The 16,371-nt window shown below is 40.2% G+C and overlaps 1 protein-coding gene across 1 annotated transcript in view; it reads left to right on the forward strand.

The window, feature by feature from the left end:
- Window positions 1–16,371, forward strand: part of mtmr11 (myotubularin related protein 11) — a 42,774-nt gene that overhangs the window by 10,312 nt on the left and 16,091 nt on the right. The window contains exons 2-8 of the mRNA XM_084727671.1: window positions 2,095–2,164; window positions 9,739–9,875; window positions 9,991–10,060; window positions 11,564–11,703; window positions 12,106–12,190; window positions 15,390–15,537; window positions 16,283–16,370. Coding sequence (XP_084583797.1) covers window positions 2,095–2,164; window positions 9,739–9,875; window positions 9,991–10,060; window positions 11,564–11,703; window positions 12,106–12,190; window positions 15,390–15,537; window positions 16,283–16,370 — 738 coding nt within the window. The remainder of the gene's footprint in view (window positions 1–2,094; window positions 2,165–9,738; window positions 9,876–9,990; window positions 10,061–11,563; window positions 11,704–12,105; window positions 12,191–15,389; window positions 15,538–16,282; window position 16,371) is intronic.

A 16,371-nucleotide genomic window follows, 5' to 3' on the forward strand; every position in this document is an offset into this window, starting at 1 on the left:
CCAGAGATTTGTCTAAATTTGCTTTCTGACCTGGAAATGGTGCAGAAATTTTGATATTTCTATTTAATTTAACATGTCAAAACTTCTTGCATTTTTAAATATTTTTGAATCCTGAAACTTTTATGATTATTTCCAGGTTTACATAAAACATTTGAGGTTTTTCTATGTGGGCTCAGGCCTTTGGACCCCACTGTATGCCTTTATATAAAAAACCATGAACTAAAAGCTGATCTCATGTCTGTGCTCCAGCAAGATAACATCAGTAGCAAACAGCAGAATCTATGGGGTCTTGTTTTAAGAAACAGCCAGACACTCTCACATGCAAAGAAAACAACCAGCTATGAATAAGTGTGATTTTACTACCTTTTCCAGGAGCAAAGGTCCTCTTTGTTAAAAGTTCCCTGGGCTTTTTATGGAGGGCCACAAGCCTAGAGTGTCAGGTTTTCATGAGCAGGCTGCTAACACAGGATTTACCACATTGCAAAATTGTTAGCATAACACTGTCGACTGAGTAGATTCATTGTTATTGTTCACACATCCTTGCTGACTTGAAGAAATACCGCTGTTTAGTGATAGAGCTGCTGCCTTGAATGAAACCGTGATTTAATAGTTTTCATTGCGGCCCAAACTCCAGCAGAATTGCTGAGAGAGACGTTTGAGGCTTTGCGATGTATAGTTTTCTTGGATGTCCACTCAGCTCTTTAACTCTATTCCTGTACTACTATAAAGCTCGTTTGCCACCTGTATAATCATATAGTCCTCTCACATTGCAGGCCTCGGCATATTATGGGATTTCAAGCCGATAAACGTAAATGGCCTTCACAAAGGGGGGTTAGTAGCAAAGTTAAGTGGAAGCATATGTGCTAGTGAGCTTGCAGTGTGATTATAGAAACCTCTGTGGCTCTGGAGGGTTGGATTCTGCTCATAGAACCAACTCAAGCACTTGAGACTTCATTACTACTATAGAGAACGCAGGAACAAACAGCAACATGGAAACTAAGAATCATGGAGCATTGTGTGGTTTGGCTTTGTTTCTTTGTCTATGAAAATGAGTCCGCTGAGACGAGCCAGATGAGAGAAGCAGGCAGAGCTATAATTTAATATAATCAACAAGAAGAAAGGTGACATGAGGGTCCGTCCATGTGTTCAGTGTGTCCTGTTTAGTCTATTTCTTGACTAAACAATTTGAAGTCTGTGGGCATCAGTAAAAATAGAACATTATTCCTTTGAACTGGATACTGCTTTCATAATCAATCAGGGCTGTGTGTAGTGAACTAAATTTAGCTTTCTGTTAATATAAAATGACTCAGTTGGGCTGTATATCAGTTAAATGAGAAGATTGGTACAACTCTTATGTCTGTCTTTTATCTTTAAAGACCCCGTCCACTCAAAAATTTGTCTTTCCTTATGTTCATGCCCACAAAAATGTCTGACCTTTGCTATACTGACCTGTGTGTGCAAAGAGCAGGTGTTACTCTGCCAACTTTAAAAGGCCCATAACTCATCTTTCTTTGAAATTATTTATTTTCAAAATAAATTACTTATTAACTAAATTAAGTTAGTACAAGGATTGACATTTAGCCCATATGACCAAAATAGGACTTGGTATCATGTAAAAAATACAGATACCAATTAAGCTAACTTTTTTTGAAGGTTCTTCTTTATGAAGAGCGTTTGCAGTGACTGGCTGAGAGAAAAAGTGTATGTGTTGTCATTTTACTCCAGATCTCAGAATGCAGGTAGGAGGTAACATCATCCATACATATAAACTGCTCTGACCAGAATTAGAGCATATTTAAGGCCTTTTAGTATAAACTAGCAAACAAAAAATTCCCAGTGTGAATCAGTTTATTTCCATTGTGAATTAAAAACTGGTCAGTGGGCCACGCAGCACCCCATCGCTGGCCAAATTTGGCCCCAGGGCCCTAAGTTGAGTGTCACTGCAAAAGATACTAACTACACTTACAATTCTGATACGTCCAGTCACAGGTTTTGGTGCACAACAGGCTCCTTATCCGAGAATGAGAAAGTGCAAGTTCCCAAAATGTCAAACTATTCCTCTAAGCACAGAACATCTGTCTGTTTCTCTTACAGGAGAGGATGCTGAGTCAGAGTGGAGTAAATGCAAGGAGTAGAGATGTGTTTGGGCTACGCTGCCTACCAGGTAAGGCTGGGCTTTTATGAGCTAATGTTTGTAAATGTATTAAGATTAGGGCTGCAGTATCCAAATCACAGAAGCTGCAGTAAAATGTGTGAAAAATGAAAGCATTATAACAATTTTCTATTATACTTCCTTCCTAAATTTCTGCTTTTGAGATATCCACACATCTTGCATTGACTAAATAAATAATATTTCAAGCTATTGCAAGAATAAATAGGTTGCAGCTGTACATTGCAGCCAGTCAGACAAAAGGAATGAGTAAAGACACTAAATAATATAAGACCTCACAGCATGACCTTCAGTTGGCAACTGCCATGCTGCTCCAGAGTCAGATGAAATATCTAGACCCAATAACATCGAGGCAGAAAACCGCGGCTGCATTCGTTCTACTCTGCAGTTTGAAATTTCCATATTGCACTTGCAGCCACACCTGGACCTGGAATGTCACGGCAGGTGTTTTGCCTTTGAGATGGGAAAACATCTGCTGTTGAAAAGCTAATCTGAGCACAGAAAAGATGAACAGTTGTGTAGATAAGACCTTGCAGCTTTATCGGATAATCAAATGTGCTCAGATGTTAACAAAATGAAATTGAAATCAGCAGCAGATGTCTTTTGTTGTATAGCATGTGATTAAAGGTGAGGTACTGTAGAGCTTACTATAGTAGACGCCGGTGGACTGATTTAATGCTGCTGCAGAATTTAACCATTTGCTTGTAGCAGCAGCATCACCAAACTACACAAATGTGCATAATGTGCATTTTCAGGCAGTGATGTATATTTACTCTATACCTCAAGTAGTTGTGCCTTCTTTATCTTATTCATTTTGTGTTGTGACAGTTGTGATCAATTACTGCTTGGCCTCTGTTCTTGTACACCATCCTGCACCTCCGGAGTGAACTATATACTATTAAAGGACCAGTGTGTAGGATTTAGTGGCATGCAGCCGGTGAGGCTGTAGACTGCAACCAACTGAATACTGCTCGCCCTCAAATGGTGTAACAGAAACTAATACAGTGAGCATGAAACTGTTGTGTTTGGTTTAGGGCTGCAACTAACATTTATTTCCGTTATTGATTAATCTGTAGACTATTTTCTTAATTACTCTATTAGTTATTTTGACCCAGAGGCAATATATCAATATTATATTGATATGAGACTAGATATTGTGATAGATTTTGGATGTAGTTATATTGTGATATGGTGTAAGTGTAGTCTTTTCCTATTTTTAAAGACAGTATTACAATGAAGTGATGTAATTTTCTCAACTTACCAGACTTTTCTAGCTGTTCTATTATTTGCCATTACCCAATTAGTCATAATAGCCAGTCCAAAAATCTCACCGGGTTAATATTTTGTGAAAGCGCCAATAGTCAGTACTGTTTCCATATCAAGATATTTGGTCATAAATATTATGATCATAGTATACAACATGTAGTCAGTCACAACTTCACAACTGTGATAGGCTTCAACTATATTGCCTTGGCCTATTTGGTCCATAAAATGTCAGAAAATAGTGACAAATGTTGATTGTTTGTCAATTGATTGTCGACTAGAAATTGAGTAATCGATTAATTGTTACAGCTCTAGTTTGGTTTGTAAAAAGAGGTTCAACCTTGCAGCGTCCATGGAAGAGGACCTGCGCCCCCTGTAGGTATAAACGGCTCATTCTAAGGTAACAAAAACACAACAATTTGTATTTGTGGGTAACTATAGACTAATAAAAACATACTTATGCATGTACTTATTATATTCCATTTCTGCCATATTCTGCCAATAGATCCCCCTAAATCTTACACACTGGACATTTAATTGTGGTGCCTCATCAACTGTCACTAGATTCCTCCTTGTTTAGAGATTCAGCTGCCTTGATAAGATATGGTCCCCCGATCCTGGTCGCCCTGAAATCATTTTGCTTTTCGCCCAACTATTACAAACCTCTGCTGTAGAGAGAGCTTAGCCAGCTGACTTTACCAGAGGTCAACCCTCTTGACCCAAGTGATAATCTGCTCGATGGTGCAGGGCCACAGAAAATCTCTCCTGCTGCAGTCAGAGTTATTTCCCTAACCCAACCCTGCAGCTCTTATTCTTGTGTTAGCAACACCCTGCAGAAGCTTTTCATAAGAATGACACCAGATCTGATACAGGCTTATCTTTAACGCTGCACATCAGTAGTTACTCACAGCACTCCTCACCAGAGCAGATTAAGTGTAAATGAGTGTGTGTGTATGTGTGTGTGTGTGTGTTAGATGGATGTTTATTAGGTGGAGAGATACTTCACAGGCCCATTCCAGTCTCAGTCATTTTACTTTTTTGTAACAAGCCTCAGTTGTTTTTGTTTTGACATAGGATCTCGTGGGCTTACACAGTCGCAGACATGCAGTGCACACACATATTCATGCTAGCACACATACTCTTTAGAAACACACACACTTCCTTCCTTATTTTCATTCAGTTAGTCAGCCTAATTTGTTTTCCAGCAGTGTGTTTTCATCAAATACTTTCCAGACTCTGCTGGGCCTTGACAACACGCACAGAGATCCTATTCTTAGCTTTTAACATTTCGCTGTGAAATGTCGACTGTCTTTACTCTTCAGATTTTTTCCCCTGCTGGCTTTCGACTTCACTTCCTTCTCCAAAACCATCTTATGCTTCCCTTACTTCTCTCTTTCTTCTCTTTCTCCTCCTCCATTCCAGGCAGATTAGAAACACAGCTGTCCATGACAACCTGTCTCATATTAAGAGAGAGAAGAAGAAAGATATGTATTGGCAGCACTGTTACGTTTTCAGAATCATCGTCCTCTTTTTTTTCCATTGAGACCCTTTTTAGCTCCTCTATGAGCTAAAACTACTTATTACTGTGCTATAAATGTAGTATTAATGTTTTTTTGGACATTTTTAAACAAATTCAGAGTTCCGGCAGGGAAATCTATCCTTTGGCTCTGTGCACGCTCTGCAGAGTAAGTGTTGAGACAATTTGTGAGAACAAGTTCACTTTCAGACACAAAGGAGTCGCGAGTCAGTGTGAAAGGGCTCACGTTGCACCTGTGGCTTCTCTCTTTCTCCCTTTCTCTCTCTCTCAAACACACACATGAACCTACTCTCTGCACAAGCATGGATCATTTGTCAACATTTTGTAAAAACGGAACTGTTAACTGTCGTATAAATACACAGAGAAGCTGTAGGCTAACTTAAGTTGCGTTCTGTCTCAAACTAGATCCACCCACAAATTGAAACCAAGCATATGAATCACAAAATCAGAAGTGTGTTTGTAGAAGTTGTCCCGTTCTCCCATTAGTTAACGGGCAGTGCCCAGTGTCCATGGCGTTCTCATGTGACACCGGGACACAGGACCGCAGAAACCGAGCCGGCCTGCGGGAGGGCAAACGGGTCAGGACAGCTCCGACAGCCATAGGTAGATCATGTACCTTTTCAATGCTGCGAGTGGGGGAGGGGGTATACTGTCCATTCACACACAATGCCAAGAGGCCAGGACCCCCTCCAGAGCAACTTCACAATCCCTTTTCCCCACAGTCTTATGTTACTGTGGGATTAAAAGGCCGTCAATCAGCTTTATACCTCGTTGATTGATGGACAAGAGACCAGAGCATCAATATTTGTGTACTTGGGTTTCGATGTTGATAGTGAAAAGGTATTAAATTCTCTTGACTTTGAATGGATGCCATGGCATGCGTAGAAAAGTGCAAAACGGAAATGTTCCTGAATGTAGCTGCATGTGTGAGTAGTGCAAAATCACTAGCTGCCTCAAAGGTCATAGCAGTAATTTTCTGGGAATGTGTCATTTTAAAATTGCTGACACCGTTCTTAGATGTTGCATGACATGATAATTTGTGGTTTTGGGTTCTGTGTAGTTTGTCAGTGTAACGGTTGTCTTCAAAGCAGTCTTCTGGACATTTTGTGCTGTGTCAATTTATGGGAAAGACTACAAGGCATCAGTGACTTTTGTTTTACATTCATTCAGAAAATATCCTTATCAGTTTGTCTGTACAAATGTATACCTAACTTTAACGCAGCATAATCTGTTCCTTGCTTTTACTTGTCTTCCCAGCGAGTTGATGAGTGCAGAAACTGCATGCATCCTAGCTGTAAATGAGGAACAAATGTGGACAAAAACAAATAAAACAGAGGCTGAGAGCATGTGGTTCAGATCTCTCTCAGCTGTATTTTCTCAGGCTGAACCTTTAGGTCGCTCTCTCCTCATATCCAAGTCAGTGACCGCAACATCAACAGAAGCAGCTGAAATGTTAAAGGGGAAACTCAAATTTAAACTTAATGTGGAGGGGAAAAATATCTAATGTTTATGCCCAGCAGCACATAAGACACGCAAAGCCTTGCAACTAGACTTGGTCTTTCTGGGAGCACACATTCTTAAACAAATTCCTGAAAATCTGAGGGCAAACACTCTCTCAGTATTTGAATTGAACTGATTCAAGTATTATTGGACAGCCAGATCCCATACTGTGGTGCCATGTGAGACTTTACAGATAATGAAAGCCAGTAACTGCTGGGTTTCATTGTAATAAAACAATGTAGTGCTGCGTTTTGCCTTGAGGCACAATGTGTCATTGTCAGTTTCGCCCTTCTGCTCTTCACTTGGTCAAAGGTCCAACCCAACATTTTATTTTAGTCAGCTGTCCGCCCTATGATGTTATCAGAGGTCGATGTAACTGGCATCTGTGAAGCTGCCACCGGCATTGAAGAATCTGCAGCAAACACCGGGAATCTGAAATCAGTCTTTGTCCTCAGTGAGTTTTGTCTGCGGTGTGACCTTTTCATCTGTTCCTCTTTGTTTTATTGTTACTACTGTTGTTTAATTGCTTAATGGCTGTAATGCAGCTAACTATGGACCCCACCCACACAGAAAGGCGTGGACCAAACAATTATGTCCCAAACATCAGTATCATACACACAGGGCCACAGACAGAAAGGAGACTTGCATTACTTTAATCTAAAAGTATAGATGGTCTGTATTTAATGAATGTGAAAGAAGCAACAAGTGCTCTAATAATGTGTTAGCACAGCAACAATGTGACACTTTCTCTGGAGCCCTTCAAGAAGAACATAAAAGATTTTATTTGATTAAAGGACAACTGTCTCGTAAACACCTTCCCTTGTCCAGCTGACTCATGTTGGGCTGAAGCACCTCCTAGCACAAACTTCATAAATCTCACCAACCAGTACAAATAGACCCAGAAGCCTCTGCTTCTCTGTTTACCTCTTCCATCTCCCTTTTAGCTCTCAAATCTTTAGGCTTCAGTAACAGGAATGTTTTGGGCTCTGTTGCACCCTGGGGAAACATTAAAACGAGGCATGCAAAGCCACTGATTGTCCTCTCTCAACAAGGGTTCACTTGTGTTCACTGTGCTGAAATCTCTGTAGCTAGATCACGTGTGGTCGGGCTTAATTGATAAGTCCAGCCTAGAGTTTTTATGCATGGTTTTGGACGCTGAAGGCCATAAGCATAATCATAGAGCACGCCCAAAGATTTAAACTGCTCTTGTGCAATCAGCAAATTATGGTGTTGGAAGCAAAAGCTCCTCTTCCTTTTTCTCTCGCAGCATAAACAAGTGTTTCATGTGTAAAAATGGCTGTTTCCTGTTTGTGCTTTGGTATTCCCCAAAACATTCATTAAGATAAGAGCAAGGAGTAGCATTGTGCAGAGACCGGGCTCTGCCCACAGCTCTACTGTCACACTGAGGGCTGTACTCGTTCCTTCCACGTGTGCAGTGAAGGAATTTCGTGTTTCCTCAGAATGTTATTTTAGTTTCGAGGAACCAGCAGTCTTTCCCCATCTTTTTCATGGTCTTTGAGTCAATATGAAAACATTTGCCATGCCATGTGTCTGGCCCAGCACTCCTCTTGTCATGGATAAAAAGGCCATTTTCTCCACGTCTACCCTATCCTGGACTCTGTTGCCATGGAAACCCACAGTCTAGCTGGCAAAGGCTTTGTATTCCTGCGGGAGCCTGTTATAAATGTGCTGTCTCACCACTGTGTGTGTGTGTTTTGGTGAAACTGTTTTCCATTTTTCCCCTTTGAGAGTGTTTATGCACATCTGTGTTTGTGTGTGAGAGAGTTTTCAGGGTGAAAAGGTTTGTTTTTGGAAGCTTCGTCCTGGAATTTGAGATGCTCCTTCAACCTCCTGCTCCATTTAGCCAGTGATGAGGATTCATCCCTCAGTCTCAACAGGATCCTCAGATTACTAAATACCAAGTCCTGCACACATAAAGTGCATATTTCAACACATCAAAAGGGCTATTAATAGAACTGAGAAAATATTTTTGTCATTGAAGAAGTTGGGGTTGAGCCAATGGATGAGGCCATTGCCCATCACTGGTGACTCACACTCAGCGACCACTGAGCCCTCTACCATTGTAACATTGAGATTTAAAAGCCCTCTGTATTTGAGGTAGGGCGTCCCCTCAGAGTTGTTGGTGAAATTCTGTATTGACATGTGGGAGAGAAAATAAAAAGGAGCTGTTGTTGCTGGTTATTGCACTACTGTTACGTCTCCATGTCCTGTATAAACCTGCCCTGTCAGGCAAACCCAGGACACTCAGTTACATTGGTGGCAGTGGTGATTCTTTTCTGCAGGCTGCTGTTAGTGTGCTGTTTCTTTTAAATCTACCACTATTTGTTTACATAGATTACCTTCCTCAGTATAGCTAACCAGCTAACTTTGTTTCAAGCTTAAAACAACTAAGTTATGGACGTGGTGCAGAGACAGACCCTTGTTAACCCGACGTGGGGATATATGACGGACGCTCTCCTGGCAGGGATGTGAGAGGTGATCCGCCTGCTCCCTTCATTGAGAGAGTTTTCTCAGCTGAGTGAGGCAGCTGGAAGCTGCTGTCAGAGCGACAGTGGGAGGCAGCGGGGGCTACAGTGGTGAGCTGGTGAGCGAGTTAGCTTTTTCTGTCAAGGGATAGTTAACCCTCCCAAAAAAAACAACAATTCCATCATTCACTGGCGATATTTCACCGTGGAAATCATCATATCACTATTTACTGGGTCGCTCATTGGTCTCCACTTATCAGATTATTATTAGTGTTCTCATAAATTATCCACTGAATTTTATTTCTTATGTCATTCAGTCTACATTTCACCTTTCACTCATACTTAAATTTGATAATTTATTCATTTGTAAATATGTTAGGGTTTGTGCTAAAACAAATTCGTGTAATGCAGTTCAGAACAGTGAGTAACTGTACTCTCTGTAAGATGGAGTTTTCGTTTTTGTTTTGTTGCTCTTCCTGCTCCTCCCTGTCCATCCATCGTGGCCTGAGGACTTTCAACAATAAGCAACAACTTGAGGACAACTGTTTTTGTTCAGAGGTGTTTGTTACACCCTCCCCCAGTAGCCACCTCTCAGTGAACTTCCTTGCTGCTGTTTCTCTGTGCACTTCCTGTTATTTATCCTCTCTACAGCCCCCCTGTACACACTCACTTATGTAACTTTATCAGACATGTACAAAACTAATAAATCCCATTCTCTGTTGTATATTACCCATAAATTTTGTTCCGTAGCCTCTGCTTCATCTCCCTTTTGTCCCTACTAGGCGAGTGTGTACTTCAGAGAGCTGTCATGGTAAGAAAGAAGTTGACTGCCAGGGAAGGAAGAGGTTGGCTGTCTGGGACTCTCTTCTGTACCCACTTCAGAGTGGCTTTTGTGCCCCAGGACAGTCCCAAACCTGATGTGAGTCTTCTGAGCAGCCGTACATAACATTAAACATAATTCAAAACGTATGATGGGAGCCAAAATGTTTTTTGTTGTTAAAATGATTTTCTTTTAAACAAAATTCATTATGCAGGACAATGCTGACCCAGTGCTTTTAGGAGACCACGATGTGGCTTTGGCATCCATAGAGAAGGTTGTGGTTGGTAAGTAAAACCTCAGGCTGACATATTTACTCATGACCAATAAAAAGAATTTTAATTAATGTTCAAACTCAAGATTTATTGACTAATATTACTTTACCGTGACACTCCATGGCCGGGTGCAATTACAGACTAGTATAATTCATATGATGCCTTTTGTTGTGAAACTGTTAATGCTACAGCTACACCACTCTCGTTACTGTAATGAAGAAGTCAGTCAAAATTAATTGCAACTGCAGTCTCATTTCATGCTGCACATGGTGCAAGTAGTTTTCCACTTTTCAGTATTGCACAGTAAAATTGCTAACCTTACTGAGAAGTTGGAGGTATGTGGGGTGTAGCTCAGTGTGGCTTCTTGTTCTGTTACTCCCTTGTAAAAATTAGAAATGTCTGCTGACGTATGAATGTTGAATATTAGTGTTGTCTTGTTTTGTAGAAGAGTTTTTGATGAATGATCAGTGTTGAACCTAACCACAGTGACCAGTACATTGTCTTTCCAGTTAATGCTACACAATAGAAGCCACCCTTGGTTTTGCAAGTTGAATTCTTTTAATGTGAAGCAACAGTAAGAAGTGTTCAGTTTGCAGTACCAAAAACTTTATACACTCCTCATACTGTAGGCAGTCAACAGTGAGGCTGTAACAGATGAGATAAAAATTTTTCTGGATTACACGTTGCATCATGTCCTGGAAATAGCTTGTCTTTAGGTAGGCATTCTGAGTTGCAGAATCTGCCATGACCAAATACAGTTAATGCACTGAGAGGCGTTTACTGACTGTAAATTTTGGCTGTTGTAAGAAGTATTGAAACAAGGTGTTGTAATTCCAGTAATAGAGGTGCACTCTTGATCATTATTAAATTGAAATTATGCAAAATAAAATGTTTATATAGGACATACTTTATGTTAGAAATAAACAGGTCAGTGCTGTGCAGACCGCAGATCCATCCAGGGTGATGTGAGTAATCTGCAGACCAGGGAGGCTGGGTAATAAAAATTAACTCTGATTAATAGTGGATGGGTTGACAGGAGGAAATAGAGTGTCTCACTATGTAGAGAGACGCTGTGCACACATTTACACACGAAGCACAGCAGCATGACTTCACTGATATTTAATTCTGTTTCCTCTGTCCCTTTAAGTCTATAACTCCAGTTTTTAGCTTTAATGTTCGATAATGTTTGCTGCAGGTTAATATTATGAAAAGCAGCCTTTCTAATCATCAAAATAAACTGTTCAAGAAAATACTCATACAATTCACAATAAAGAAATCACCTGGAAAGCTTGTGCTGCTTGATGTAATTTAAAAGGCAGTATAGCCTACAGGTACTGGTACTGGTCCACACATCACTAGTGCAGGCTTTGGGTTTTGGTTAATTTCAGTGGAGCCCACATACCATAGGTCTAATCTACATACTGCACGTAACCTATACTGCAAGACTCTTTGGCTCTGACCCATTTGTCTGTTTAATGTTTAATTAGGCTCCCTCTCCTCTCCCTTATGTTGCAGTGGGCCCAAACAGAACCAAGCTGGTGACCCCAAACTCCTCATTGAAGTTCACTCCAGAGGAGCTGGTGCTGTACTGTAGGGACCTGCGAGTCATCTGCTTCCTGTTTGACCGCCTCACTCCTGACGCACAAGTATTAGAGGTACGTGTCTGTCTCCTGATTTTAGGAATTTAGTGATGTAGTGTTTTTGTTTCTCTTCTTTTTAATAACGTCTTTTTTCCTGCTTTGTCTAATGTGTGTATTTCAGTGTGCCCTATTTTATGCCAAATTCATCTGTGCTAGGGTTGGTAAATATTTGAATGCAGCTGCATATTTGTGTGTGTGTGTGTGTGTGTGTGTGTGTGTGTGTGTGTGTGCATTGGCTTAGATTCAAGGCTCTGGTTACTGTCATCCTGTTCATCAGTCATTTCAGAGCCTAAAGACTTCTCTGTGCAGAGAAGCTGATCTGTACCATCAACCAATGATCTGACTCTGCAGGGCATTGATGTTGAAAGCTGATGACCTTTGTCATGTTGATGGGCTCGCTGTGGTTTCCCTCCTCAGATAACTTATACCATCGCCAAGACCTACCAGCCTCCCAAACCGGGGTCAGTTTTATCTTTCCAGAACGCTGCCCTTGGGAGTGTAGGTGAGTAGAATAATGTACGCTCCCTCATGTATACAACCATCCGTTCTCTCCTTGGCACAGTACCTCATAAGTCTGTCTACAGCTAAACAGAAATACATCAGCATAGCTCGCATGTTTTTTAGTTTTTATGATTCTACTGTACGCACAATACTAATGATATTCTGCTCAGTCAGAAGGGTTACATGTGATGCAAAATGTGGTGATAACACAGAGTGGCACTGTGAAGTGGCGCCAGCTTAGGAGCAGAGAGGCAGGTCGATATTTCATGTCAGAGAGAGAATGAGAAAATTGGGAAGGAGTCTTTAGTTTTGTGTATAGATTGTGCATATTTTAGGGATATGAAGCAGTTTGAATTATTTAGAAAATGACATCACAATAAGAAAAAAATACCAATGTGGGCACTGGGGAATTATTTCTGTTGCAGATAAAACTATCAAAACACCACTGGACTCTCATCTTGTGCATTGTGTTTTGCATTTATTTGGTAAAATTTGATTTTAAATTATATATTTTTTAATTATTGCACAATTTTAATTTCAACATTTAGCTTAGGTTGTAAAGATTTTGCCGACATAAACGTTTGAAGATACCAATGTAGACACTCACAAACCATTTCTCTTGCAGAGTTCAAACTGATTGATTCGATGATCTAAATCATTTATCATTCTATCATTCAGTTTTTTGATGAATATTCATAGAAATAACAGCTCAGTGAAAGTGAGAGGCAAATGCCCACATGAATCAGAATCTCAGCATGAATATCTTAGTCATGCTCTGCACTTGCTTTCTAAAGCCTTCAAAGGTTTCTCCTGGTGTGCCTTCATCAAATCTGTTCTCACTTTGGTTTTCACCCACTCTAGCTCCAGGGACAGAATGTACCCGAAACTGTTTATCATTTACCCACGACGCTGAGAGACTCTGTTCAATCTATTTCTATTTCTACTCTCTGCCGTACCATCAGAGCCTGATGTTACAGCTCTGAAGAAGAAACATCCTGGTTTCTGTACAGACCATAATGACATGTAAAGCTCACATCCCCTCTGGCTGGCAGCGTTTGAAACGGTCTCCTCCATGATGACGCAGTCCAAGTGCCGTCTTTGAAACCGTGGCCAGATGTGAGGAAACCTCTTGAGTGGTTTCAAGGCGAGGCTCGCTAAAGTTTTTAAGGGCTGATTTTGTCAGTGATTTAAAAGCTCAGTGTGTGAAAGGTTAAGCCACTGTAATTAACTGTAATATTGTGCTCTCTGAGAGCAGAAATCCAGCCCACTTTCAACAAATGGAACACTCTTTATGTTGTGCTAACAAAGCAAAAAGTCTCAGCCAGTTGTAACCAAGCCACTGGCTATTCACCCCATCATATAGAGTAATACGAGCCTGTATGCACAATACATTATGCTATGCTAAAGCTACGCTAGGCTGACCAGGCTGTGGATGACTTGTCAGCTGTTGGATAAATAATGCAAGCCCCCCCCCCCACTGAAACAAGTCATTAGATGACCCACAGTTCAACTTTACCCCAGGGGTCAAGTGTGTCCAGTGTGTGGTCAGCGCTTTGCTTTCTGTCTGCTGAATGTAGGACGACATCATTTCTAAAAGATTCAGTCACATCTTGAGACAAGCAAGAACCTCAGATGTGACTGTTAGTCAGTTATGGACATACTGTATGTGTGTTTTACAGTATATGTGTATTTTATTTATTTATTTATGTATTTTATGTAAAAGGACTGTGTACGGATTAAAACATGAATGTTACCATTTGATGCACTGTACCCGAGCTAATTCACATCTGTAGTCCGTTGGCAGGTCAGAACAAAGAAACGGCACAGTCACTCAATTGAAAGTAATACACACATTGCAATACAAAGGTACACACAATAGCTCAACACAAACGCATGCTTATCAGATAAAAGCAAGTCATGAAGACCAGAATTCAAGGTCAGTGAGTACAGAGCTGAGCAGCAGTTGATTTTGAAAGTGCTGAAAGAGCTGCAGCTCTTCACGTCATCAAGCCGCTGATTTGTGGCTTTTACAGAAAAAGACGATTGCCCCAAATGCAGTGTGGCGAAATGGTTTGTGACAGTTTCATACAGAGGATGAGCCTGACAGTGTAATATGATGTGTACAGGCTGGCTACAGGCCCTTTGAAGAAGTCCTAAAATGTCTTAAATTCACATTTACTAATGAAAGGCCTTAAAAAGTATGAAGTAGTCTGTTTGGGACCATCTTAAATGTTTTTATCGAATGCTGTAATGGTCTCCAATTCACTCCAATCTATGCCCTGTTATCATGTTACGGTCTTTTAATTTTTTGCAAATAAACATATTTGGACAAACGTTCTTTAATTCAGCCAGTTATTGTCATTTTGTATTTTAAGACTACACCTGTAATTTCACATTTCTGTTTTGTTTTACTGCAAAATTGGCCTTCAGATGTTCTTGAACTGGAACATTAGAAAGTCTTGAAAAGTCTCATATTTACCTTGCTGATAGATGTAGACACCTCGGTATAAACGGACACAGTGGAAGAGGGGCCAAATCATTTAATAACATTATTTATAATTAGTGTAATTGTAATTTCTAATTTGAAAATAATCCAAAATTCACCAAGCTCAGTAAGTTGCATTTCCCTGGTATATTTTTCTTTCATTTTTGTATACACTATTGAAAATGATTCCAGCTGTGCATGATTTGCTTGATTTGACCTCTTCTGAGCTCCTCTAAATTTAGTTTAGTGGAAAAGGAAAGCAAGAGCTCAGACTGGATTTGTTGAGAAGCATCTCATAGTCAGCTGTGCCTGCTGAAAAGTCCAGTGGAGAGTCAGCATGAACTGTTTTTCATCCTGTTTCAGTACATGTACAGTACAACACAGCTCTGAAAGTCCCAAGTCACATCTTTAGCTTGTTTTGTCCAGCCAACTGTCCAAAGCCCCAATATATTAAGTTAACAATGAAAGAAAAGCTGGAAAAGCAAAAATCAATTAACAGTTAATCAGCTCTAACTGTGTTACACAAGACTAATAGTTACTCCCTGATCCGCCTTCTACTGTAACTTTATATCATCACTGGTAACATAACCATAATAATTAAAAAGCTATAATATCATATATCATACAGTAACGTGTCATTTGCATCAAAACAGTATTTGCACTCTGACACAAAATATTTAAAATATGAAGTGTTTGAATCACTTTCTTCCTCCAGAAATGAAGCAGTTTCTAAGCAACCGTCGCCGAAACACCCACATGAACTGGTATGAGTCTGCCTCAGACTGGGAGCAGGAGCTGGAGAGGTGTGGGGCCACGAGCTGGAGAGTCAGCTCAGTCAACGACCGCTTCGAGATGTCCACCAGGTAAATTCACACCTGAACATTTTACTGTATCAGTTTCCCAGCTATCCTCCTAACCGACATACAGAACAATTTAAAGCTTTAATTCTATCACATTTTACTTCCAGCTGTTCCTGTTTTAGCTGATTAATGCATCCCATATTTGAACAGTTTTTTTATTATTAACATTTTTATTTCTATTTAAATATTCATTGTGGATTTTATTGCTTTTTACTTTGGTTTTTCTGTGTCTTGGAGCTTTTATTTTATTGTTTTACTCAGCTACATTGTAAATTAAGTCTCTACCTCGATGTATTTCCAAGTCAAAATAAAGGTTGAATGAATGAATGAACAGTACAGAAAATCATGAAATCCTGTGCCAAATTATATCCATCATTAACAGTGTTTTTTTAAATGTGGTTTACTACAGTACATCAGTTTTTCTGAGTATCCTCTCCTCAGTGTTATCTCCTAACCAGAAGAACATGAAATGCAGTGCCAAATTAAATCTACCATCAACACAGTGTTTTTTAAGGAATGTGTGAATAAATCAGCATGAAAATTGTTGACGAGAACATTTTGTAGGCAACATGAAGGAAAGTGAGAATGTCAGGCAAAGCCAAGGCTAAACTCCTGTAAAAGACACAAAGAAGGACACTCAGTACACTCAATTCATGTGTTTTAAAGGTTGAAGGTGTGTTTTGAGAACAGAAAATCTCATCCTCTATTGCTGTGATCACTCCGACAGTCATTCTTTGTTTCCTTTCAGCCTTTCGAGGTTCATCGTGGTTCCACAGAAGGTTTTAGACACAGAGCTGAAGAAAAGCTTCGCCCATTTCAATGAAGGACGCATCCCTG

The sequence above is a fragment of the Lutjanus erythropterus genome, chromosome 9 (assembly GCF_056507025.1).
Source record: "Lutjanus erythropterus isolate fLutEry1 chromosome 9, fLutEry1.hap2, whole genome shotgun sequence".
NCBI lineage: Eukaryota > Metazoa > Chordata > Actinopteri > Lutjaniformes > Lutjanidae > Lutjanus > Lutjanus erythropterus.